The sequence below is a fragment of the Macaca mulatta genome, chromosome 2, assembly GCF_049350105.2.
Source record: "Macaca mulatta isolate MMU2019108-1 chromosome 2, T2T-MMU8v2.0, whole genome shotgun sequence".
NCBI classification, from domain to species: Eukaryota; Metazoa; Chordata; class Mammalia; order Primates; family Cercopithecidae; genus Macaca; species Macaca mulatta.
Genome location: NC_133407.1, coordinates 44240306 through 44267973, shown reverse-complemented (window position 1 = coordinate 44267973; position 27668 = coordinate 44240306). Strand labels below are relative to the sequence as shown.

At 47.8% G+C, this 27668-nt stretch overlaps 1 protein-coding gene across 4 annotated transcripts in view; it reads right to left on the bottom strand.

Annotated features, from left to right (window-relative positions):
* Positions 1–27668, bottom strand: part of PXYLP1 (2-phosphoxylose phosphatase 1) — a 65695-nt gene that overhangs the window by 15752 nt on the left and 22275 nt on the right. For 2 of the 4 annotated variants that reach the window (XM_015131963.3, XM_028843385.2), the window contains exons 2-3: positions 21325–21456; positions 292–450 (exon numbers count right to left, since the gene is read on the bottom strand). In XM_015131963.3, coding sequence (XP_014987449.2) covers positions 292–450; positions 21325–21403 — 238 coding nt within the window. In that variant the 5' untranslated portion in view covers positions 21404–21456. 4 annotated transcript variants of the gene reach the window in all.

The following is a 27668-nucleotide window of genomic DNA, read 5'->3' as shown; positions in this document are numbered from 1 at the left end:
CTGTCTCACTGAAGATCATGATGATGGCAAACATTTGTGGTGGGTTGATCGTGAGCCACGTGGTATGTTCAGAGCAGTTACTGAAACCTCCCCAGTCCCAGGCATAAGTCCTGCAAGTTACTCCCATTTTATAGAGGAGAATGCAAGGACCCAGGAACTCATTCAAGGGCACAGCCTGGTGGCAACTGCAGCACTTGGGTCCTGGCCATCTTGCTACTTACCGCTATGCAATGCTGCTGGAATAACTAGTCCCCAAAGGGGTGTCTGTCCTGGCGGCACAGTCAGGCCTACCTTCCATGCTGCGCTCAGCCACGCTGGGGATGTTGCAGTACAAAAGAGCTTCGTAAACAGGGTCTGTCACAGGGGGCTCCGTCACAGGGTCGGGCATGATTCTCTTTTGACTCTTGCTACTCACTCCATTCTTAGCTGTTGACACCGGGATCAGGTGGACTGAAATGAAGCAAGGCAGGTTGTGATGCATAGTTCCTGGGGCACCAGGCCAGCTGCACGGCCCAGTGCAGGGCTGGATTTCACTTTGAGGAGCTATTCTTGCACTGAGAATCAGGGTACACTTCAGTGGAGCAGAAGTCAGCTTCCCATTCGAGAAGGGCTTCTGAGCCCCAGTGTGTCCTGCCCCTTCCTCACTGCCACTACCCTCTCCTTGCCATCTACTCAACACCAGGGGGGCCTCCCAAGCAAAGGGGCCTCACTCAGGGCAGTTGGAGGAAGAACTCACACACTAACTTCTTAGGACCTGATTACCTCTTCCTAATGCCCTTCAATTCCAGTAACAAGGAGGAAAACCGTCATCCCTCATTGAAGACCTGCTAGGTGCCAGATGTGGGTGTCTGACATACCCCATTTATCATCATCTGCTTTATGCTTTGTGGGCCTTCAGAATCACTCATTTAACCCATGAGAGCACTTTACAGAAGAAAGCCAATGACCAAGGCATGTGTGGTGGGTGAAAGACTGTCTCACGCTCACTCCTTGACTTCGGGCCAGCTTCCCTGCCACTGTCTTGGGGTGGCATGTGTGGGTCCTGCAGTCTGTGTGCTTGTCCATCTACCACCCTCATTCCATTAGTGAGCTGACCCTTTGCCACAACGTGTGGTCAGGCTGGACTGTCAGTCACGGTGTCCCTACCCTCTGATAGGGGTGGACATGTGACCAGAGTCAATAAGGATAGTAATGGGGCAACTGGACTCCCTTTCCTCGAGATGGGTGACATATAGACAATAGAAGAGGTGCTCTTTTTCTTTTGGATGCTAATCTGTAAGAATGGAAATGTGGGGCTGCTCAGCCATCTAACCCTCATGAACAGCCTCTATCTCAGTGGTCCCGAATCTCTCCATGTCTAGGGAATGTGTTTACAGCATCATAGATCCTCTACAACTCCCAACACAGTAATAGTCATACTTTCAGCATCCGCCCATTGAGGGAAATAAATGAAAATAAGTGTGCTCACAGATCTATTTAACTTCTAAAAGGTTTATTAGTCACCATAATATCTATACATACACACGAACAATAGCTAAAACAGGGACCAACCACCAGCCTAAATCAATGTAAATTCCCTAATTACTTCTACAAATTCTTCTGCATAAATATTTAAAACTTCCCTTTGGCAAACAGATGCCATAAACAAAGATAAAAGACAGGCAACACACCGAGAGAAAAATATTAGCAACTAACCTAACAAATGATTAATATCCAAAGTCCATAAGAGCCCCTACACCTGAAAAATCATTAAAGGATATGAACAGGCCAATTGCAGAAAAATAAATACTAATGGCCAATAAACACATGAAGAGATGCTTAAGATTAGATAAATATAAAACAATGTGGTATTATTTTTCATAATTAAGTTTATTCATGATTAAAGAAACAGAAGTCAAACAGTAGACTATATTAATAATTTTTCCTCATCAAACCGGCAAATCATGTTTTAATGATAACACTCAATATTGGGAAGGGTGTGAGAACCTGACGCTTCCAAACGTCGTAGGGGAGGGTGGAAATTGGCGTCTTTCAGGAGTGTTTGGCAGTAGCCATCAAAATGGAATATGTGTACTATTCCATTTTGTGTACTATTCTGTGCCTTGGAATCCATTCTGTATGTATAAAGATAGCGATGCCCACACACACAAATGTAAATGTATGGCCAAAGAGATTCCCTGCAGTGCTGTTTGTAATAACAAAAAAGGGAAATAACCTAAATATCCATTTCTAGCAGAACAGAATGTTATGTCCCTGCTGTGGAACGTTCTAGCCCAGTTAAAAAGAAGGGAAAAGAATCAAAGATAAATTAAGTGAAGTGAATACACCAAGTCACTGGCTACTGATATAATCTTCGTGTAAAGAAAAAAAAAACCATAAATGCATAAATATACAGGGATTGGTTTATTACGTAACTGCACAGAAAAAATGTCTAGAAGGTTACCCACCATAACACAGCAGTGGTTTTCTGCTGGGGAAGGATGGAATGGGGCGTGAGAAAGTATTTTTACTTGTTTCATATATTCGCACACACACATACGTACAGTCAGGAGTTGCGTAACAATGGGGATGCACTGAGAAATGGTCCTTAGGCAATTTTGTCATAGTGTAAGCATCATAGAGTGTACTTACACAAACCTAGCTGGTAGAGCTTTCTACACACCTAGGCTATTTGGAACAGCCTGCTGCTCCTAGGTTACAAACCTGAACAGCCTGTTACCACACTGAATGTTGTAGGCAGTTGTAACACAATGGTAAGTACGTGTGTATCTAAACATGTCTCAACATAGAAAGAATACAGTAAAAATATGGTATTATAATATGGCACCACTGTCATATATGTGTTCTGTTGTTGATGGAAGTCTTTATGTGGTACATGACTATATATATTTATAGTAAGCACATATTAATGTATTCTATATGTATAGAAATATATATTTCTGTATTTCTATGCTGTCTAGGTATGCATTTTTTTTTAACAGTGAACATATTTCCCATCATTACTTGTGTTACCAAAACAACAATCAGAGAGATACAGAACTGGTGATTCACCCACCCAACATTAGCCCTTTGGTTGCTCCTAGAGCCACTTTCTTTCCAGTAGTTGGAAGGTGCTAGGATGACTAACACAGCCCAGGTGTTCAGAGGGAATTCACTACAGGGAGATTAGCACAAGAGCATGGAAATATAGAAAAGTGCTAAGGCCGTCTCTTAGGGACCTGGCCCTTCTGGCTGGCTCAGTCCTTGATTCTGCTCTTTTGTGAAATATACCAAGTCCTGGTCCCTTGGCCATGCCTGTGGGCACACTTCCTTACGGTCTGGGCCAGGGAGAGAAGCAGCTAAGGAGACAAGATAATATGAGTGACACAGAAATGGAGGGGCACAGGTGAGGACAGTGGGTGTCCTAGAGTGCCCACAGTTTGCTAGTTCATCTGTAAGCACCCGGGGTGAGGCCTGTTGTGGCTGCCACTTGGGAACCATGGTGGTCGGGTGCAAACGACACACCCATGACCCAAAGAAGCAGTGGTTTGAAAACCACAGATAAAGATCAGAATGAGACCTTCCATCCAGAAAGATTTTATCTGCTGCTTCCTCTGGTATCTGGGCCTGTCAACCTCGTCCACTAGTTCAGAATGTGAGATCACCCTGTACTATCTGTGCCTCCCTGAGTCACCAGGACATGGCATCAGTCCACAAGGGGCTCTCCCAATACCAGGCATTCAAAACAGGTCCTGACCCATAGAAGCTGTGAGGAGAAGTCTTGACCCCAGTTCCATCTTGACCCCAATCCCAACCTGGTTCTCACTGTTCTGAGTTGCTCTGAGTCGCCCCACCCCACAGGATGTTTCTCACCTATGCTCCGCTGTTTGCTGGTAACTCTACCCTCACCCTCCGCTCCTGAAATCTGGCCAACACTGTAACTGGTCCTAGGGATCACCTCCTCCAGGAAGCCCACCCTGAATCCCCAGATAGTTCCCATATCCCTCTTCTATGAGCCTACCCAGTTCCTGCTGCCGCCATGGCTCACAGCATAGCATATGCAAGCAGGAGTGTCCCAGTTTGTCACCCTGCCATCAAGGGCTGGGACTGTGCCTCTTTCACATTTATGTCCCCTGCTGACTGACAGAGGATAGGTCTTCCAAAAATACCTGCTGAACTGGGCCAGATGCTGTGCTCCATGCTTTTGAGGAAATATCTCATGGACTCCTCATGTGGAGCACTGAGGGTTGCTGAGCCAGTCTGGGGTGAGGGGCATCCAAGACAGGCTTCCCAGAAGAGACACCTAGCTGGGCCTGAAAGGCTGATGAAGCTGCTGTGTGGAGGGGAAGAGGAGAGGAGCAGAGGGGAGGCTGTGAAGCACAGCCGAACACGGCAGATGAGGGTCAGCAAGCTGGCTCAGGATATGCCTTGGGTCCCGTAAGGCCTGGTCAGGATGGCCTCACCAGGGTCGATGTACAGGCTGGGCTCCAGAAGGAAGGCTGGGAAGGGGCCTGGAGGAGCAGACCCCAGGCTGCAGGCGGCCTCTGCCCTGGTGTGGTGCTACTCACCACATCAGCTCTTGAGGCTTGCCCTGATCATCTAGATAAAGGGAACTGAGGGACAGACCCAGGGGCTGGGGTAGACACTGCTCCAGGACACTGCTCCTCCCAGCAGGCTCTGCCCAGGCCCCCTGTGCCTCTAGCTGGCCTGTGGGACAATTAGAAACTCTGCTGACCTCAAGCAGATGACAGCAGCTCAGATGTCACAGGGCAAGAGAAAGAGGCTGTGGGGGCGTCAGAAAGAATAGTGGGCAGATAAATAGATGGAAGGATAACAAGTTTCTTTATGTAGGTGGGAAAACCCATGAATCTAAATGAGTGCCCTGGGGCCACTGTGCCACCAGGACCAACAGGAATAACATGATATGAGATATCCTTTACTGATGATTAACTCTGTACCAATAGGCATGCAATTTCTCTGTGGTGTGATTACCAAGTAGGAGGGCACATTTCCATAAGCTACCTTTGGAAATGAGCCTCTCTTTTATGGTAGCGTTCTCTGCTCATCTCATCTACGATCACTTTCATCCTGTCCACACATCTACAACCCTCATGTGTAAAGATGCCGATAAGGTCGCAATTTCAAAGAAATGGCAGAGAACATAGAACATGACCTCTAAAGCATCTCCTTGGGACCCTCCCTCTCAAAAGCAACCAACACATTTCTTAGAATCATGAGTAAAACAACCAGATGCTATCCCATGCAGGCTCCCTTCCCACTACCCTTCTCCACCCCATCTCCCAAACGCACAGTGGATGACTCCGTGTGTATTACTAGTAAACAGTCCCATAGCTATAGCTAGGATGCAAGCCAAACTGATCCTCTCTCTGCTTTTCCCAGCTTTGGATCTCAACCTAGAGTTGTATCCATCAGCCAGATAGTAGACCTCAGGCAGAGGCAGGTCAAGGGAGTTACCCAAAGTCCTACAGCCTGTAAGCCCAGGCCTGCTCACCCACTAAGCTCCGTATTCATGCATTTGTCCATCCGGCCATCCAACATGCATGCAGCACATGCTGGGGATTCTTCAGAGAATAAAATGGACAAGGTCTCTGCCCTCACCGGGTTTACAATCCAGTTGTGGGGGACAGTCAGACATTGAATAAGAAAAGTAGGGGAGAAAGCACATGGACCATAAGAAAATAGCCTTCTCAGTCACGGGGCCCCCTGCACTGCCTGGTTGCTGGTTGGGGCGTGCAGGTATGGAAATGATGCAGTGAAGATATGGATACAAAGAAAATATTGGGAAGTTACCAGAGATGATGGCTAATACTGGGCGTCAACTTGATTGGGTTGAAGAATACAAAGTATTGCTCCTTGGTGTGCCTGTGAGGGTGTTGCCAAAGGAGATTAACGTTTGAGTCAGTGGGCTGGGGAAGGCAGACCCACCCTTCATCTGGGTGGGCACAGTCTAACCAGCTGCCAATGCAGCTGGAATATAAGCAGGCAGAAAAATATGAATAGAGAGGCTGGCCTAGCCTCCCACCTACATCTTTCTCCTGTGCTGGATGCATCCTGCCTTTGAACATCGGACTCCAAGTTCTTCAGTTTTGGAACCGGACTGGCTCTCCTTGCTCCCCAGCCTACAGATGGCCTATTGTGGGACCTTGTGATCATGTGAGTTAATACTTAATAAACTCCCATATATATATATATATACACACACACATATGTATATATATCCCTCTAGAGAGCCCATGAGTTCTGTCCCTCTAGAGAGCCCAGGAAGGGTCAATAACAGCTTTAAGCAAAACATGACCTAATCAATTAGACTTTGGTTGGCAGCCAACACTAGAAACTTGTCTAGAGACATGTTTCATCTAACGATGATTTGCTCATTTTGATTTTTGTTTATTCCATTGATGGTCCCCATGGAACAGAAAAAAGGAGGGAAAAGGTCAGGGTCAGAGTCAGATCATAAGAGTACAGGTTGCTAGGCCACAAGCCCCTGTCTGGCCTTTGAACCTCAGGGCACCTTAGTTATCCCTGAAACTCAACAACCCATAGGGGCAGCAGATAAAGTTACAGCCAAGCATTTGCTGCTAGCTCATTATCTGGGAGTTACTTTGACTTGTACAAGGACACACCAGTTTCTTTCCCATAGGGTGCCAAGCCAATCTCCCTGATCTCCAGGTCACCTCCCTATACCAAGGCTCTGGGATAGGGCTGAGGACAGAAATCTACCTGCATACGTGGCCTTCTTCGTGCCTTAGGAAACTGCTGTATGCAAGCTCCTCACAGGTGCCTTGAAACTGACTTTAATGGAGCACAAGGAAGGGCCCCATCCCTAGGTCAGCTCATTTCTTCCCACTTCCTTCTGTGGAGACAGACCCATCCTCCTTTGGGAGCAGCTCCTCTTCTCATGCCAACCCCATGGCCCGGTGGGGGGTGTCATGCTGCTCCTCCAGGACCATGTCTCCACCGTGCTAACCAGCCCAGGGATGGGGATCTGACTCTAGTCAGCTGTGCCAATAGGGGACTTTACCGGGAAAGACAGGCTGTCCCATGTGGAAGACACTTCTGCAGTGGCACTCAGATGGCTTCCAAACCCCTCCCTCCTGCCATCCTCATGCTGTGTGACAGCCAAATCACCTGATTACACAGACACCTGGCAGATTACAGCTGGGTATCAAGGATCCAGAGTTTCCCGGGAAATGTGAGCATGATGAGGCTAAAGTGTTGGCTCAGCTCTGTCTCCATTGCTGTGGGCTCACCTGCCACACAAGTCACCCCACTGACAACACCAGCGAAGAACCTCTCGGGGCCAAGGTCCAGCTCCACTATCTGTTTTCTACCTTCTTAGCTCCAGGGTCTGCCTTGTCCTTTTTGGGACTTCAGCACTGGGCTAGTCACTTCCTTAGGGGATTATAGTCACTTTTTCCTTGGAACTCCACTGAAGTCCGTCCTCAGTTGCCCCTGCTACCATGGTTCTGAATGCAGGGAGGTAGCCTGGGGCTGGGGGCTGCAAATGAGCTATAGTATTACAAAGATGTGAGTTCATGCCCTGGCTCTGTTACCTCCTAGCTGTGTGACCTGGGGCAAGTATCCCTGCTCTCTGTGCCTCACTTCTTTCATCTGTCAAATGAAGGTGATGATACCTACAGATCAGGGTGGTAACGATGATGATGAGATACCACCTGTGAATGGATTCTGGTAAGGAATCAATAAATGCTATTTTCAATTTTTAAAAAAGTGAGCAGGACATGGTGGTGCATGCCTAGAGTTCCAGCTACTCGGGGGACTGAGGCAGGAGGATCGCTTGAGCTCAGGAATTTGGGGCTGTAGAGCGCCCTGATCACACTACTGCATTCCAGCCTGGGTGACAGAGTGAGACCCCATCTTATAAATGAATGAATGAATGAATGCTATTTTCTGCATCCATCCCCTGGATGTGATTATTCCTGTTTCTTGCAGGCTCTTAAAAGGCACTCCCTTCAACTTGGGATCTGGAAGGGATGTTATTAAACCCCTGTGTCCACCCCTTCACAAAAGCACAACCAGCCAATCTCCCTTCTCCTCTCGGCCACTCCAATTTTAGCAGCTTTTCTGGCTCCCTTAAATACATTCAGCTTATCTGAGATAGTGCCTTCTCATAAGCTAAAACACCCCCAGTCCTGCCACCTAATTTCTCCAATTTTCTCCCCCAAATAAACCGAAAGTCTCTTGAATTCTCTCTCTCCTTCACTGATCTGCCAAGGAATAATGACTCGCTCTGTCAATTCCCACAATTCCCTTAGTGCTCCTCAACCCACTAAATTATCTTAAATGTCCACCCTGTCTCTAACCTGTACTGAGTTTTAAAAGTGCACTGTAACCGTCAAATGAAAACCAGAACCACAACGAAGAGCCCACAGTTGTTATCTGCCTCTCATCATCTGCTTTTAAAGGCCGGAGTGGGAATCATGTTATACAGGTGAAATGGGAGAAGTCCAGCCCACATTCGTAGACTTTGAGACACTTGGTTTTATATAAATGAGATTGATCAAACAGTTGAATCCGCTTTTCCCATTTTGATCTATCCACTTTGAGCCGCAATACACCAACCTTTCTTGTTTTCCTCATTCTTAATGTTGCCTCATGGTGAACCACATTAGGTAAGAATTTATTAAGTGCTTCTGATACGCCTGGTAGCATTCAGGGAGCCAGAGAACTCCAGCAGAATTCAGGGCTGGGCATATCCTATCAGCCTGGAGCTCTGCTCCCTGGGCTATTTGCAAGCTCTATCTCCTCCCTCCCTGACCCTTTCCTCTGACATTTGCCTCCGGGACCTAAGTCCACCCATTGCTAGGGCATGGGGGCTCCCCTGTGGCCTTGGCTTGAGCCCCAGTTGCAGCCTCTCAGAGGGTTGGGGAAACCCCACACTCTTCTGGGAGCTGCTGGTAACTGGCCTGACCCTAACAGGGCCATTGGATTAGATGATGCCAACACCAGACTCCACATCAAGACAGAAGCTAGAAATAAGAGATTTCCAGGACAGGCCTCCAAAAAGAACCATGAAAAGAACCTGTCTCCTTAACCTTTTTGGGTCATGAAGGTTATGACCCTCATCTTTGAGAATCTGATAAAAACTATTGATCCTTATCTCTGAAAGAGTACCTTAAACACAGTCTTGTGAATTTGACTTCTGGGGGTTTACTGGACCCCTGAAACTCCATGGGACAACGCAGAAGTCCACGGGTTCAGGCTAAGAACACAACGTACCTGGAAACAGGTTTTCAATTTCAACACTAAAGAAGAGATGAACACATTTTCTTTTTTCAAAATAAAAAGGGATCTTCAGGCTTCATAAAAACACGAATTCATCCTAAAATAGCCATTCAACACTAAAGTATAAAAAGAAAAGGAAATAAATCCTACCACCCAGAGAACCCCAAGGAATATTTTAGTGTATTTAAGTATCCATGTGCCCTGCCAGAGGCTAAACATGTGCTTCTGTCCCTGCTCTGGTGGGAATGGTGATGGATGGTCACTAAGGCCCAAGGACATTGTTCTCTCTCCCCAGAGGAGCAAATAAGTTTCCTGTGTCTCAAAGGTCTGCAACCTACTGAGGCCACCAAACCAGCAAGCTGTCCTTGAGGGTGGGTGGGTTGTCTGCCTTCTCTGTAAAGGCTCAAAAGAGACAGCCAGGCAGGTGAGGGGCTTTGAGGAGGCCACCTCAAGGAAAGAGAGAATGTGGCCCAGGGTGGGGCCTGTACTCTCAGGCATCTGGACATCCCACAAGAGCTGCCCCACCCTCTGGTAGATACCTAGTGCTGGTGAGGACAGGCAGACCCCTGGCCAGTGGAGTCCAGCCCCTCGGATGACACAGGGAAAAGAGAAAGGCAAAGAGAGGCAAGAGGTGATGCCGAAGCTCCAGCCAGGTAAATCCTAGAGAGGGGCCATGCATCCCACCTACCTCCCCATCCTCTCTCACCTGAACCCACCCCTGAGCTATGACTCTGAGGCACAGTGCATCTGCAGTGTGTGTGGCAGCCACACTGGCAGGAGGGCAGGATGGTAGTGAAGTTAGGATGGTGAGGGAGTCCCAGAGCTCTCTCCCAGGTGCCTGCCCTATTTCACCCTCGTGTACAGGATTCAGATTCTGCCCTTGTAGCCTCTTTTAGATCAGCCTCTTCCCTCTCGCAAGGTGAGGCTGCTAGTACGTGACAGGGTTCTGCCTCTGATCAGTATTCACTTCATTTCAAGGTGGGGTTCCTCCTTTTAATGTCATCAGCATGGGGCCAGAGCCCTGTTGCCAAGACAACAGGGAGTGAGTGGGGTCTGTGCTGGGTGGCTTCGCTCAGCGGGTGCACACTCTGCCTGTCAGACTCCAGCTGGCCTCGTGCTCTCCCTGCAGTGGGTACAGCCATGTAAATCCTGTGGCTTTCTATTCTGTTCATCTCTTCAGTGGATCTTGGAGATCTACAGGCACTCTCCTGAATTCACTGAATACTTCTACTGATGCTTTCTATTTTTACTAACTAGCCATGCTAGTATTTGCTCTTGCTGACTCAAGACACACACACACACACACACACACACACACACACACACACACACACACACACACTCACTCTCTCTCTCTCTCTCCCCCCCCCATATAAAGGTACTATTTTTAAATTTAATATATTATGCACACCTTCGAAGTCAATAGATACAGGTCTACGTGATCATGAGGTAATGGGGTATTTACTGTTGTACAAGTTGGTTGCCTTCTCCTTTGTTTCCTATTACAAATGATGCTGCAGTAAACATCTTTAAACAGATATCTCTATCCCCTCATCTAGTTATTGATAAGAACTTCTTTAAGATAAGGAACTAAGAAGAAGGAAGGGCAGAAGGGAGAAAGGGAGAGAGGGAAGGAGGGAGAGAGGGAGAAAGGGAGAGAGGGAGGGAGATAGAGAGGGAGGGAAGGAAGGAGGGAGGGAGGGGGTGAGGCCATTATCTAGCTCCACCCTGAGAGAAAACTAGAAATGACCCACAGACATAAATGTGTCCATTCTCAGCTTGCAGAAGAACCTGCTACATGATACTCTCACTTTCTCACTCCAATGCATCTACAACATGAGCTTAAGAAATTGTGACAGTAGCTTATTTGTCAGATTTAATTTTGTCACTCATCTATGGTGGTTTTTTTTTTTCACCTGTAGATATTTAACTCTATGTGACAACTGGACATAAAGTGTTCTGAGGAAAAGCAAAATTAAAACTCCCAGAAATTACACAGAAAGTAAAATCGTTAAGAAAAGGACCAAAATTAATAAAAAAAAACCAAAATTTAAAACTTTGGTCACAGTGATGAGATGGCGATATGACAGAACTCTTAGGTTAAAACTGTAAACTTTCACTTTCAATTTCTCATACTTTTTGTCTCCAGCTCAACATAATAAAAGCCCAGGAGGAAGCACACTGGGGCTTTTAGGATAGAGGACACAGTACGTTAGACCCTGGGCATTCTAAGGGCTTACATCCCCAAACCTTTTCCATGAAGCATACTGAGATCTTCACACATCCCCAGATTCAAGCATATCACTCTGTGCTTTTCTCCACTGAACGTACACAGGACAAAGAACAGAGGACAACCACCTCCCCTGGCTGTGTGGCAGGACCTGGCTTCCTCAGCGGCTGAGCACCTCACTTCCCGCTACTTTCATCCAGATGTGTGCCTCAGCAGAGTCACTGTCACCATGTACTACAGATCTCAGGGGTCTCTGCAAAGAGGCGAAACCACAAATGCTAATGGCCATCTACAAGAGTGAGCAGGACTGAGGACACGAGGGTCTGAACCACCTAGGAAGGTGTCACAGCACCCTGGCACCTGTCAGGGCTCTTCGCTTGCCTACTCAGAGGCAGTTCTATGATAATGTAGTCACTGTTCTATCAAGCATTGTTGTTTTCTTTCTTAGCGGATATCAGACCGAAAAGCAGCACAGAAAAAGGAAGGGGATATAGGGGATCGGGGCCACAAGAAACATGATAGCTCTGCAGGTGGAGAGTTCCCAGGGAAACTATGCACGCTCTTTCTCTCTCCCCCTCCCCCCGTCTCTCTCTCTTTCCCCTCCGTCTCTCCCTCTTTCCTTCCCCTGTCTCTCCGTCTCTCGCCCCTTCCCCTGTCTCTCCCTTTCTCCCCCGTCTCTCCCTCTCTCTCCCCATCTCTCCCTCTCTCTCCCCATCTCTCCCTCTCTCCCCATCTCTCCCTCTCTCTCCCCATCTCTCCCTCTCTCTCCCCATCTCTCCCTCTCTCTCCCCATCTCTCCCTCTCTCTCCCCATCTCTCCCTCTCTCTCCCCATCTCTCCCTCTCTCTCCCCATCTCTCCCTCTCTCTCCCCATCTCTCCCTCTCTCTCCCCATCTCTCCCTCTCTCCCCATCTCTCCCTCTCTCTCCCCATCTCTCCCTCTCTCTCCCCATCTCTCCCTCTCTCTCCCCATCTCTCCCTCTCTCCCCATCTCTCCCTCTCTCCATCTCTCCCTCTCTCCCCATCTCTCCCTCTCTCTCCCCATCTCTCCCTCTCTCTCCCCATCTCTCCCTCTCTCCCCATCTCTCCCTCTCTCTCCCCATCTCTCCCTCTCTCCCCATCTCTCCCTCTCTCTCCCCATCTCTCCCTCTCTCCCCATCTCTCCCTCTCTCTCCCCACATCTCTCCCTCTCTCTCCCCGTCTCTCCCTCTCTCTCCCCGTCTCTCCCTCTCTCTCCCCGTCTCTCCCTCTCTCTCCCCGTCTCTCCCTCTCTCCCCATCTCTCCCTCTCTCTCCCCATCTCTCCCTCTCTCCCTCTCTCTCCCCATCTCTCCCTCTCTCCCCATCTCTCCCTCTCTCTCCCCATCTCTCCCTCTCTCCCTCTCTCTCCCCATCTCTCCCTCTCTCCCCATCTCTCCCTCTCTCTCCCCATCTCTCCCTCTCTCTCCCCGTCTCTCCCTCTCTCTCCCCATCTCTCCCTCTCTCCCCATCTCTCCCTCTCTCTCCCCATCTCTCCCTCTCTCCCTCTCTCTCCCCGTCTCTCCCTCTCTCCCCATCTCTCCCTCTCTCTCCCCATCTCTCCCTCTCTCTCCCCGTCTCTCCCTCTCTCTCCCCATCTCTCCCTCTCTCCCCATCTCTCCCTCTCTCTCCCCATCTCTCCCTCTCTCCCTCTCTCTCCCCATCTCTCCCTCTCTCCCTCTCTCTCCCCATCTCTCCCTCTCTCCCTCTCTCTCCCCATCTCTCCCTCTCTCTCCCCATCTCTCCCTCTCTCTCCCCGTCTCTCCCTCTCTCCCCATCTCTCCCTCTCTCTCCCCATCTCTCCCTCTCTCTCCCCATCTCTCCCTCTCTCTCCCCGTCTCTCCCTCTCTCTCCCCGTCTCTCCCTCTCTCTCCCCGTCTCTCCCTCTCTCTCTCCATCTCTCCCTCTCTCCCCATCTCTCCCTCTCTCCCTCTCTCTCCCCATCTCTCCCTCTCTCCCTCTCTCTCCCCATCTCTCCCTCTCTCCCTCTCTCTCCCCATCTCTCCCTCTCTCTCCCCATCTCTCCCTCTCTCCCTCTCTCTCCCCATCTCTCCCTCTCTCTCCCCATCTCTCCCTCTCTCTCCCCATCTCTCCCTCTCTCTCCCCATCTCTCCCTCTCTCCCCATCTCTCCCTCTCTCTCCCCGTCTCTCCCTCTCTCTCCCCGTCTCTCCCTCTCTCTCCCCGTCTCTCCCTCTCTCCCCATCTCTCCCTCTCTCTCCCCATCTCTCCCTCTCTCTCCCCATCTCTCCCTCTCTCTCCCCATCTCTCCCTCTCTCTCCCCATCTCTCCCTCTCTCTCCCCATCTCTCCCTCTCTCCCCATCTCTCCCTCTCTCTCCCCATCTCTCCCTCTCTCTCCCCGTCTCTCCCTCTCTCTCCCCATCTCTCCCTCTCTCCCCATCTCTCCCTCTCTCTCCCCATCTCTCCCTCTCTCCCCATCTCTCCCTCTCTCCCTCTCTCTCTCCATCTCTCCCTCTCTCTCCCCATCTCTCCCTCTCTCTCCCCATCTCTCCCTCTCTCTCCCCATCTCTCCCTCTCTCCCCGTCTCTCCCTCTCTCTCCCCGTCTCTCCCTCTCTCTCCCCGTCTCTCCCTCTCTCTCCCCGTCTCTCCCTCTCTCTCCCCGTCTCTCCCTCTCTCCCCATCTCTCCCTCTCTCTCCCCATCTCTCCCTCTCTCCCTCTCTCTCCCTCTCTCTCCCCATCTCTCCCTCTCTCTCCCCATCTCTCCCTCTCTCCCCATCTCTCCCTCTCTCTCCCCATCTCTCCCTCTCTCCCTCTCTCTCCCTCTCTCTCCCCATCTCTCCCTCTCTCTCCCCATCTCTCCCTCTCTCCCTCTCTCTCCCCATCTCTCCCTCTCTCTCCCCATCTCTCCCTCTCTCTCCCCGTCTCTCCCTCTCTCTCCCCATCTCTCCCCATCTCTCCCTCTCTCCCTCTCTCTCCCCATCTCTCCCTCTCTCTCCCCATCTCTCCCTCTCTCCCCATCTCTCCCTCTCTCTCCCCATCTCTCCCTCTCTCCCTCTCTCTCCCCATCTCTCCCTCTCTCTCCCCATCTCTCCCTCTCTCTCCCCGTCTCTCCCTCTCTCTCCCCATCTCTCCCCATCTCTCCCTCTCTCCCTCTCTCTCCCTCTCTCTCCCCATCTCTCCCTCTCTCTCCCCATCTCTCCCTCTCTCTCCCCATCTCTCCCTCTCTCTCCCCATCTCTCCCTCTCTCTCCCTCTCTCTCCCTCTCTCTCCCCATCTCTCCCTCTCTCTCCATCTCTCCCTCTCTCTCCCCATCTCTCCCTCTCTCTCCACATCTCTCCCTCTCTCCCCATCTCTCCCTCTCTCCCCACATCTCTCCCTCTCTCCCCACATCTCTCCCTCTCTCTCCCCATCTCTCCCTCTCTCCCCATCTCTCCCTCTCTCCCTCTCTCTCCATCTCTCCCTCTCTCTCCCCATCTCTCCCTCTCTCCCCATCTCTCCCTCTCTCCCCTCCTGTCTCTCCCTCTCTCACACAGACAGAGCTGGCTAAGCAGGCCTCCTCAGCTCCCCACCTGACAACTTCTAAGCAGGTTGCCCCCTTGGCTTCCAGACCACTCCTGTCCGCAGGCCACCCCCTGGCTGCTGCTGTTCTGTCTCCTTCGTGGCCCCTTGTCCTCTGTCTGCCCAGATTTTCTTCTTTGGCTCTCTCTTCCATCTGCACCACAGGGCACAAATTCAGAAGCTGAGAGGGACTAGGCAGGTGGGTGCTGTGGCGACCAGGAGAGCACTACCCCCGCCCAGGGAGGCAGACCCCACTCAGCTGCCTGGCTCCTGCCAGCGGCCCCTGTAATGCACTGCGGGCCTCAGGTTGCTGGAGAGTCTGGTTTTTCAAAGAGGGGCTGGAAGTTTACATGAAATTGCCTAGTTTTAAAACACTGGTAAATAAATTTAAAAATCTAAAAACAGGGGTTGGGCCAAACAAAACAAGTTCACAGGCTGTTGGTCTGGAGCAGCTTCCACTGCTCCAAGGAGCCCTGGTCGTCCGGAAACCAGGGCTTCACCAGCAGGGAATACAAAGTCCCCAGATGGTGGCTTCTGACAGGTCTCTTACAGGCCTCAGACTGTCAGGTCCACTCTTAGGCAGGACACTGCATCCAGTGGGCCTGTTGGCTACCTCCAGTGATGTCCATGCCCTTCAATGACTCCTCCCAGCCTGGTCTCTTTCCTGCTCTGCCCCCAGCTTGTCCTGCTGCCTGGGCCCTGTCCCACTTCCCTTCTCGCTCTGAGCACTTTCTGTTGGCCTCTCCCTTCAGACCCAGGGAGCCACTAGCCCCACAAGGTTGACTTCCCAATCTGTGTTCTGAGAATTTACTTCCACCTTTGGCAGACTTATCCCAGAAGGAGATGAGACATTTATGTGAATGAATGCATGCATGAATGAAGTGTCTACTGAACTCCCCAAGCCAGACTCCTGGCTGCCGTGGTAGTCCCCTCGACCCCAGCATCCTAGCCCCAAGACACCACTCAATTAGCTAGAGTCCCACAGAACCACCATGACGTCTCTTGGCTTTGCTTCTTCCTTTCAGGGTCAATACCTTCACTGGGGCCACCCTCAGCTTGCTACTAGATGAGCAAAACAGCCTCCGAGGTGCCTCCCAGCATCACCCTTTCCACCCGCCTCTGAACTGGCAGTTCTTAGATTTTGTGTGCATTAGACTCACCCAGGGAGTCTGTTAAAGATGCAGATTTCTGGGTTCCGCTACCACCAAGATTCTGATACTGTAAGGAAGGGCACAAAATGTGCTTTTATTTTGGTTTTGGAACATGCATTTTGACAAGCTTCCCAGGTGCCTCTGATGAAGGTGCTTTGGAAAACATGTGCTGGACTGTAGTCTTTCCAAGACACAAATCTGATGGTATCTTCCTGTCTTCAGTGGCTCCTCACAGCCTCAGAAATAGTATAGTGATAGGAGGTGGGTCCCAGACTTCGTTCCAACTTCACAGTTACCTACAGGTGACTCACCCGGGCCTGTTCTCTTACTCTGTCTTTGCACATTTGGCCAGGAGCACCTGTACTCAACTGCCTCCTTGACCACTCCTGCTTTCCTTAAAGGATGAACTCAGATGCCACCTCTTTTAGGGGGTCCTCCCCAACTCCGAGATGGATTGGGTTCCTGTGCTCTAGTCTCTCATACTACCCTTCCATAAATGATCTCTAATTCATTTGTTTAACAAACACATACGTAGTGATTACTATGTGCCAGGTACTGTTCCGGGTGTTTTATAAATATTAGCTCGCTGAATCCTTTGCCAACCCTATGAAATAGGAACTATCATTGTCCTCATTTTACAGATGGGGAAATCAAGGCACAGAGAGGGTAAAGAAGTTGCCTGAGGTCACATAGCTGGTAAGCGACAGGACAAGGATTTGATCCAGGCAGTCTGGCTCCAGAGCCCATGTTCTTTCTGACCCCACTGTGCTGCTGCCTCTTACCCGTCCCAGCACACAGCACCTGGTATTCCAGGGTGTCTGCTTATGATTCTTTTCCACTGGACAAAGAACTCCCTGGGGCCCATGAGAGATTAAACTCTCAGCCTGGGGCCTAACACACAGTGGAAACTAAAGAACATTCGCTAAAGAACAAAGTGTCACATACTCATGGCACTGGATCAATGAGAAAAGATAAAATTCATCAAACCTCAGAGTTTAAAGAGACTTCAACTGGGATCAGACTCAATGACCTGTCCAATACTTCACTCTTCAAAGAGCAGCCCTCCAGGGCTTGCAGACTCCAGTGACGGAGAACACACTATCCATTCCACCTCTGCGTGGCACTGACTGTTAGCAAGTTCTACCATATGCTTAACTGAAATGTGTCTCCACGTTCACCTCCTCTTGTAGAGAGGGCCCTTCAGATACTGACGACAACCCCCACTCTCATTTTTGCAGGTTAGCCCTCCTCTTGTCCTCTTTTCCCACTGGGAATCTGAATCTCCAGTTCACCGTGAGCATTCCCTTCGACTCTGCTCTGGCCAATCGGGGCCTTGCCCAAGAGGAAAACCCCAGATATGGGTGCCATGTGCTCAGTATAAATTAACCCCATCATGGCCAACGCACTCTGATTAAAAACAAATACATGTGTGATCTATTTCAAAAGGTTTCCCCACCAAGTGGCTGAAGTAACATAAGCTCTCGCAACTTCTGGAACACCAGAAGCCCTGGTTTCTGATGATGGTGCACTATGACAGAACTCTGCGCTGGTTTGCTTAAAGGGTTTACGTTGGCTATGCTTCCATGAGCCAAGGGTTTTCCCATAACATCTCTGTTCTCACAGCAACCTTGCAAAACAGCAATAATTAACTCTATTTTATAGAAGAAGGAACAGGACACACAGTCGCTTAGCAGGGAAGCTGACATTGAAATTATGATTCTAGAGCCTGCGTGCTCCTGTCACGCCACCATTTTGGGAGTGGTGGTCAGAACATGGAGAAATGAGCATAACATCAGCATTAAGAAAATGCAACGGCCAAGGAAGGAAGTGAATGATTACAAATGAGCACAAAAAGCAGAAACAGAACTCACGATTCCTAAATCTTCACATCCTGACAGTCTTTCCTTGTTGCACTAAAGGAGTCCTTTAATTTGAAGTTATTTTTCCACTTGTACATATTTTAACCACAATAACTAAAAATATCTATGCCTTGTCTGTTCCCTTCTACAATTCAAACATCAGAAATTTCAGAATGTTTCACCTTCCAAACACAAAACATTAAAGACCTGAAAACATAAATGGAATTATTTTTATTAAAGACTACTAGCATGTAGCAAGTCATGAGCACCATTTAAGATGAACATATTTTGAGAAACTATGAACTGTATTTTAATCTTTTCTGTATTTCCGTACTACCTCCACCTCCACACTGTAGGAAAATGTCAAACACACATAAGCACTTAATAAATGTATGTGGGTTCACTATATACTTTCTGTTTCCAGAGGAAGACATACTTATTTAAGCAATCTGATTTTTGAATCGTATCCTGGGCTATTTCTTTTTCATATTCAAAACATCAGAAAAAGAAAACTACCAACAAGACCAAATAAAATATATGATCATTTCAGATAACAAAGCCATACTCTTTACTTAAAGCATGAGAAAACCAAGTTATACTTAGTTGTCTCAAATATGTTACTTAAAATAGTTATATGTGCTAATTTGGTATTCAAAAATAAGAAGAAATGGTAAAGAAAAAGTCCACATATTTTAGGATAAGAATGAGAACATAAGTGGTATATAAGCGTAAACCTGCGTGTTATGAATTAGTGCCGTTTCTTACAGCATAATACTAAGCAACCAACAAAGCAATTAAATAAATGGAGCAATTAAACTCATTTCTACAGAAATGGGGAAATTCCAAAGTTACGGTTTACCTAAAAGAAGAAGAGCAGTAAGAACGTCCATATCTTAATATCTTTCCGATCTCCAACGTATCCAAGAATAAAAGAGCTCAGACCCAGCCAGGCTAATTTACCCTGCAAAATTTTCCTTAAAAAAGTATGGCTGAAAATTGGCTGTCCTAAAACAGAAGGTACTTTCAGAAGAGTTATATAAGCAAAACACACAGGCCAATTCAGTGACGTGGAAACCACCTCATGCAAGAGAAATGCCACAAACACAAGTAACACACATTCATGTCTCAGAACCTGTCAGCCTCTCAAAATAAAATCAGGGTTGATTGTAACATCCTACCTCTCCAACCAAAGGATGGAAAATTTTTAATGAAAATTTATAAACAATTAAACTACTGAAAATCTTACCACACTTTTTGGAAATGATTCATATTTTACAATTCATTTGCCATATGGAATATTTTTAAACTTCTGATGCCCACCTTCTTTTGACCTCTTTTCCAATTCTGGAAGGATAAAACGAGAATTTTTAATTCTCTTTACTATTAGAAATAGCCTGTCATATGCATGTGCATGGGAATATGTCACAATTGGAAGTGAATCAGGGAAACTTCCTCAAAGCCTCCTCTCCTGAAACCACCTTCTCCTACAGCCAAGCCTTCCCCATGTTCCTCTGTGCACTCATAACATTCCTCTCACCCAGCCACCTGCCCTTCTTTCCATCATTCAAACTGCAACAGAAATGCCCCTCCTCACACAGCTGTCCTGAGCGGTGTGGGTGCCAACTGCTTGTCTCCCACCCATCAAGGTGAGGTGGTTAAATGGAGAGAAGGCAGGTGACAGCAACCACACAATTCCTGGCATCACACAGATGTTTTCTCAGCTTTAAATACACAGCAACAGAAGGAAAGAAAATCAGGGTCTGCTTTTTAGAGCAGGCATGGATTAATGCATTCAGCAGACATTTACAAAATATTACTATGTGCTGGGCAGTGCTGGTTCCTGGGATACAGAGAGAAACAGGATGTGGTCCTGCTCTCAACAAGCAGACAATCTGGTAGAAGGAAAAGACACAAGAACTGAAAATTATAATAGTGCATGGTTAGTGAAAGGAGGGGGCTGGGTATAGTGGTTCACGCCTGTAATACCAGAACTTTGGGAGGCTGACATTCTTACTGCTCTTCTCCTTCTAGGTAAATTGTGACTTTAGAATTTCCCCATTTCTCTAGAAATGGAGTTTAATTGCTCCATTTATTTCATTGCTTTATTGGTTGCTTATTATTGTGCTGTAAAAAATGGCAGTAATTCATAATGCACAGATTTATGCTTATGTAACACTTATGTTCTCACTTGAGGTCAGGAGTTTAAGACCAGCTTGGGCAACATGGTGAAACCCTGTCTCTACAAAAATACAAAAAATTAGCTAGGTGTGGTGGTGCACGCCTCCAGTCCTAGCTACCCAGGAAGCTGAGGTGGGAGGATTACCTAAACTCCTAAACTCAGATGTTGAGTCTGCAATGGGCTGTGATCGTGCTGCTGCACTTCAGCCTGGGCAACAGAGTAAGACCCTATTTCAAAAAAGAGAGGGGGAGGAAGGAAGGAAGGGAAGGAGGGAGGGAAACAGGTTCAAGGATTCAGGGCATCCTGATGTATATAAAAGAAGCACCAAACCCTTAAGGATTGCCGGAAGGGTCCTAGAGGAGAAAAGGCAAGGGCTGAAAGGGAAAGGATGAGAGGGGTGAGGAGGAGAACGCTCTTGGCAAAGGAGCACCAGGATCTGAGCACAGAAGAAGCAGAGAGGGGCCACAGGAGGGCAAGGGGCCTCCCAGAAGACCATGGGCCACCACTGAGGGGTTGCCACTAAGGAGATCCTGGGGCCACATGTGTGTCTGAGAACAGCCACTCTTAGGTGAACTGTAATGTGCACAGATTTGGGGCCTGGCCTGAGCTTAGGAATCTCAGTGGAGGATGCTGCATGGTGAGGCCCATGGCCTGGCTTTATCAGAGTGCTCCTGTCTCGTCACAGGGGATTTCCCATGCAGCCCCTGCTGCCTGTGGGGTGGGTTTGATACTAGTGACCTAATCTCCCCACCCTCCCCCAAACAACTCCAGCCCCGCGGCTGACGGAACGCTAAACAGACACCCAACTTTCAAGAACCCAATCAAAGGGCCAAACACCTCTGCTCTGTGTAGCTCAGCATAAGTCAAGCAGGGCCACTCAGCGTCTCCATCTGGGGAATCTGAACAAAAAATCTGGGAATAACCAGGCAGTTCAGGAATTCATGCAAAAGTCAAAAGAGCACACAGCACACTGCTTGGTGGTTTAGGGTCCCTCCTTGCAACCGGCCAGTGTGAGCGCCAACAATAAAAAGACTTTGTTGTTCATTTATAAAACAAGGCTTTGGGGCCTCCTTGTTTCGTACGAAGCCCCTACCCTCCCACGACCTGCAGTGCCCGGCTCTACTCACAGAACTGCAGGCTGAGGCTCACAAAGGCCAGCAGCGCAGCCAGGGCCAGCAGCAGCAAGAAGCGGTTGCGGAAAAGCATTATTAAGTATTCTATTTTCTCTTCATGGTTTCACCTCAAATCGGGAACATGTCCTGTGAATAAAGCAGAGGTGATAAATGAGTGTTTAGAGATGGAAAACCAAATTTGTCAACTGAAAATAATCTGATTAGCCCAGTCCCCTGGCAGGGAAGCATACATGTCTAGCTGGAGAACAACAGCATGCTCCATGATTAGTCTGTGCCCCCAAATAAGCCCAAGCGAAGAGAATGCTCCCTTCGAGTTAGTAGGAGAAAACCAGTTCATGAATGCTTTGTTTATCTGACATCAACAGGGAATGAGATATTTTACAGACATGACCTTCTCAAGGAAAAACACAAAGGATGTTTACTGAGTATTTACAGTGTGCCGGACAATGAGGGAAATCTTCACATGGACTCATCTTGCTGTGACCTTTAAACTTTACATCTTCAACGTTTTTTGATGGACATTCTGTTGAAATGATCTTGGTCTTCTTTAATAGTAATTGTTAATCTGAACAACAATCCTTGCAACATGTCCTACAGTAATTCCTTGGGGGATGGTTTGGGTGTGCAAAAGGATTTGCTCCTACACTGACTGGCTCCATCTGCTAATTGAGACCACCTTTCATCCTGGACCACTAAGCCTATTTCAGCTGTATGGATGGGTCTTCTGGAAGCCTCGTCCTGCCTATTCAAAATTCCCCTAACCACATTAGAAGTGTGCAAAAGGACTTTTTTAAAAAGCTGAATAAAGCCCTAAAAGTCCCTTCTGTGGGAAAAAAAAAAAAAGAATGACTACTATAACTTTTACCCTATCAGTTTTAGAAGTCAAGTTTATTTCCTGGGTCTCTTTGGGATTTTAAAGAGAACTTGCAAACCATAGTCTCTCTAGAAATGGTTCTTAAACTACAGTTAGATTGTAACAGTAATTTCAAACTTGAATCTTTTCCCCATTCAAATATAATCTCCTTCAGAGACCAGATAGATAAAATCAGATAAAAGCTCATCTGCTAATGTATGAGGGTTGCATAACTGCGAATATAACTGAATATAGCCATTGAGCTGTACACCTGGGGTGAATCCTATCTCAATAAGCTGTACTATGAAAAGCACAACTTTTGGGAATGAAGCAGGAGCCAGACTCCCGGAGCCCCTTGCCTCCCACCTCCTCCCCAAGGGCCCAGAAGGTGACTTTGAAAACCCACTTGTTTAAGGGACCTGTCAGACTTTCTACCAAAAGAGAACATTTGCTAACAGATTGATGAAAATACACTTGTACCTTATGATTGCACCTGTGTGTCCAGCAACCAGCATCTTTGTTAATAAACAGATCCCAATTTCATTTTATTTATTGATTTTGTGGTTTTATAACTCTGTTTGGCATATTTGACAATCAGCAGTTAGTTCTCATCCATAATGACTAGATTTTTGAATGTGGTAACAGGTACATAGGTAACCAAATAGAGAGTTTGTTTGTTGAATCTTCATCCTCATTATGTTTCCCGGATAGCCGCGCATGATGGTATGGGACGTGCCTTAGTCCTCTGGCCCAGACAGCTTTGTTGAACCTGGTATCAATGCGCACATCTGAACTCCCCTCCCCTTCAATCCCTCTGAGTGCTGGAGAGGCACCTTCTTGAAGCCCCTTCTTCAATATGCTTCTTGAATATGCTTGTGAATATTGATGGTGTATTTTCAGGTCACCATCTGGTTAATGGCGGAATGGCCTTTCTTCTTGCCACCCTTCTTTGTGGGAGCCATTCTCCCAGGCCCAAAATGGAAAGGAAGAGTTTGAGGGAAACGCTTCTGTCCCATGAGTCACTATCCTTAACCAAGAGTCAGTGCCTCCAAGCTCAGTACTACACGTACACGTGTTCTCCTGCGCATCCCTCCCTCCGCAGCTCTGGCACAAATCTTGTCTTCAGGCCTCTCACTCTGGGACTGGGAAGCCACTGTGCTGGCCCTGGGGAATCACTCACCTCTGGTTTCTGATGCCGCGTGGTGTCTTTTGTGTCATCACCTCAGAGGCCGACCTGCCTGCTGGTTGCCCTGCATTTGCATGTGGGAAGCGAGGGCCTTGTTTCTGTTGCTGGGTCAGGTCTTGTCCCTCAACCACTTCCTGCTTCCATGCTCTTAAGGGATTTTCCCTTCCCTGACTGGCGGGAGAGGCCAATAGAACAGCTAAGCATGTTTCCTATGGTCTCACTTGATACTACCTTTTCTTCTTTCTTTCTTTTTTTTTTTTTTTTTGAGACAGAGTTTCGCTCTTATAGTCCAGGCTGAAGTGCAGTGGTGCGATCTTGGATCACTGCAACCTCCGCATCCTGGGTTCAAGTGATTCTCCTGCCTCAGCCTCCGGAGTAGGTGGGAATACAGGTGCCCACCACCACACCCGGCTAATTTTTGTATTTTTAGTAGAGACAGGGTTTCACCACATTGGCTAGGCTGGTCTCGAACTCCTGACCTCAGGTGATCCGCCTGCCTTAGCCTCCCAAAGTGGTGGGATTACAGGTGTGAGCCACTGCACCCAGCCAACACTGCCTTTTCATACGGGATTAGCCACTGTATGGTTTAGAGTTGTCTTCAGGCAGGCATTCGGTGGAAACAGTGGCTACTTGCTATAAGTCTCGGTTTTATAGCATGATAAATTGTTGCAGTAACAGCCCCCAATTTTTTCATGCCCTTTGTATCCATGGGCTTACCCGGTCTTTTCCTATACTGACTTTTGGCTTGGCCGAGGAACCTGTTTTGACCATGGGACAACAGCAAATGTGTTGCAAGCAGGGACTTGAAAAGTACTTATGCATTGGGGCTTGTCTTCCTTTGCTACTTTTGCAACACTGAGACTACCATGTAAAGACCCTAGGCCAGACTGCTGGGGCATGAGAGACCACATGGAGCCAAGGTAAGCCGTCCCAGCTGATGCTCCCTTCAAACAAACTGTGGTGACAGTTTGCTGTCACCACACCTGTGAATGAGGCCATCCCAGACCACCCTGCTCCAGCCACGCCACCAGCAGATGGTTATCAGTGGTCTGCCCAGACTAAAAGAACTGCATGGCCAGTCCCCAGAATTACAAGCAAATATAATGGTTGCTATTTTAAGCCAGTAAGTTTTGGGAGTTTCATACAAAGCAAAAGCTAACCGATAGAATAAACAGGAAATGCCTTGCATCTTCACCAGGAAATTCTAAGCCAGGATCTAGATCTCAATATCCTCATCTGTAGGCACGACATGAAAATCTCCATCTTGTCTATGTTCTTTAATATGCGGAGTGCTTTTTGGGAAAGAAGCTATATTTAGTTTTAGATTTAAATATGTTAGGTTAGCCAGATGGCAGGGATCGTGTAACTGCCTGACTGCTTCTAGTCTGCACTGCTGACATCCCCACCTATCTGTGACTTTTCATTTGCTGAACAGTGGGAACATCTACCGTTTCTCCTTGATACTCTCTGGGGTCTGCACCCTCCCACTTCTGACTCTCCTCGGACAGCCTCTGCCATGGTCAGCATTTTGGTTATTTCTACTTGTGCTAGGGACTAGTCTGGTGTGATCACAGCCCTAGGGGTAGGTACACAGCCTGGCCAGAGGAACACCAAACCCCAGGATAAACACATGCCTTCTTTTGGAGCCCATTTCACTTGAAAACTTGAAGATAATGACTATACTTTAGTCTTGGTTTTTTAAAATGGCTAAATAATGATGATAACGAGGCTCCGGAGATGGGCAGATCTGTGTTCAATTCCTCGCTCTGCTGCTTATTTTCTGTGTGTCTGGACAACTGGCTACCCTTCTCTGAGCTGCAGGATCCTGCTTTTTAAATAAGACTGAGGATAAGAGACAAAAGAGCAGGTGGTGGTGGGGAGCAAATCTCATAACAGGCAGAAGCCTGCTGTTGAGCAGATATGTACTATGCCTGACTTCCACACTCTGGAAGAATCACACAGACACCTATACCACAATCTAAACACAAGCATTCACCCTTTTCCCTCAACTATTGCTTCTGCTCCATGCTGTGGCTCTGCTTTCAAATCCTGGCCACTGGCCCCTCCCCTACTCACTGGCCCCATCCCATCCATCAGGGTAGGCAGCCATGTCTGCAACCATGTTCATGGCTCCTCTGCCACTGTTAGCCTTCCCCGGGGCTGACTCAGCTGTTGTGTCCCTGCCTTGCCCTAGGTTTTCCAGCCTGGAACATCTGCCTCAGCTTCTGTTGGGCCCCACCCCAAGAGGATGAGGCACCAGTCAACTGGCTCTTTCTGGCACTGTGGTCCAATCTCTAGCCTGAGTTTTCCAGAGCTCCCTTTCCCCCTTTCCATCCCCACGTAGGTAGGAGGCTCCTGCAGCCACTCAAGAAGTCACGCAGTCCTTGGTTTCCTTCCTGCCATCTTCCTGCACTTCTTTCCATAGGAGTTCTGCGTCTACCCCTGGGGTCTACGGCAGCTCCTCAAGACACCCGGTGAGAGTCATACAAGTCATGCCAGGCGACAGTCAGGATTCTGAGCCCAGAGCAGAACCCCCACAGCCTGCTTGCTCACAGCCCTAAAAATAAGATCCACAGGAAGAGTCCCTGCTGCATCGGCAGGGTGAGATGCTATGGGATTACAGCTCCCACATCTTCTAATCTCCAAACATCTCTCAAGTCCCATCATCTTCTGTGGAAAAGATGCTCTTGGCTCAATATCACATCATGACCAAATCCAATTCACACAAATACTTCTGTGTAAATGACTGTTTATGTCCAGGTTGAACATAAAATAGCTGTCAGTCATCACATGTCTGTTGGGCACACCTCCAGTTCCCTGTGCTAAACCCATGTGGTAAAAATATATTTTTTTTTTTTTTTTTTTTTAGACGGAGTCTCACTCTGTTGCCCAGGCTGGAGTGCAGTGGCACCATCTCGGCTCACTGCAAGCTCCGCCTCCCAGGTTCATGCCATTCTCCTGCCTTTGCCTCCCAAGTAGCTGGGACTACAGGCACCCGCTGCCACGCCCGGCTAATGGTAAAAATATCTTAAACCTAGAAATTGAATTATTACTCTGAATTCGTGATGAAACAGAAGAACAAAACAAAAAACAGAAAACCCAGCTAATTCAATTCAACCTTATTACAAGTTTGAGCTGTGAAAGAAAAGATTTTAGAATACAATTTTGAAATATAGTACTAGTTAATAAGCAGTTCCCATTACATTATGATGAATACCATTTCTGAATTAAAAGGAAAAAAAGAACATGTCAAAGGCATTTTTACAAGCTACTATTCTACCACCAGAGAGTTCCAGAGCCCAAGCCTTGGCCTATTTTTTACCTTGTAAGAGCTGAAAACACCACATCTAGTGATAAACTCTGGTCCAGGCTCTCCTTCAAAGCATACAGAATTTAAGGTTTTAAACATGACCACAACTGCTAGAAAGAAAATGTACAATTACCTTTCATTTGTGCAGTTAAAATACCATTACCAAGAATAGAAATATAGTATTAAAGAAAATGCTTCAGATAGATTCTACACGTTGATTTTTTTGGTCAGAATCATTTTGGCCTAAGTAAATACAGCACTATAATTTAAAAAAAAAAACCCTTCAAGTCTGCAATTGTGAACAAAATATGAGTCAAGCAAAGGTAAAAGCTATATCTTAATAGTTCTCCCTCTCCAAGGTCACATCAAAATGGAGTTTAATTGCAAAATCAAAGATGCTTGCCTAAGAAAAATCAGCCTTGAAGTCTGATGAAGATGGGCAGATTCCAGAGCCTCCTGGAAACCTCAGGAAGGCACCTGGGATGAAGGGGCTGTGAGTTCACAGCAGTTATTCACATTCCAGAGTTCTCCACTTAATTTGCAGGCTCATTTCTAAAAGCTGAAGCCAGTTCACGCACTCATTCATTCATTCTGTCAATTCAAGATAACATTTCCTGAGAGCCAGTAGGTGCCAGGCACTATTCTAAGTGGTAAGAACACAGGACACAGGATACAGGACACAATTTTTGTCATATGGAGGGTCCCAGCTGAAAGGCACTGAAGTATTTATGGGAGAAATGATACAAGACCCAGGACTTGCTTTAAAATATTCCAGAGGGGCCGGGAGTGGTGGCTCACGCCTGTAATCCCAGTACTTTGGGAGGCTGTGGCAGGCAGATCACTTGAGGACAGGAGTTCAAGACCAGCCTGGCCAACATAGCAAAACCACATCTCTACTAAAAATACAAAAAATTAGCCGGGCATGGTGGTATACACTTGTACTCCCAGATATTCAGGAGGCTGAGGCATGAGAATCGCTTGAGCCCCGG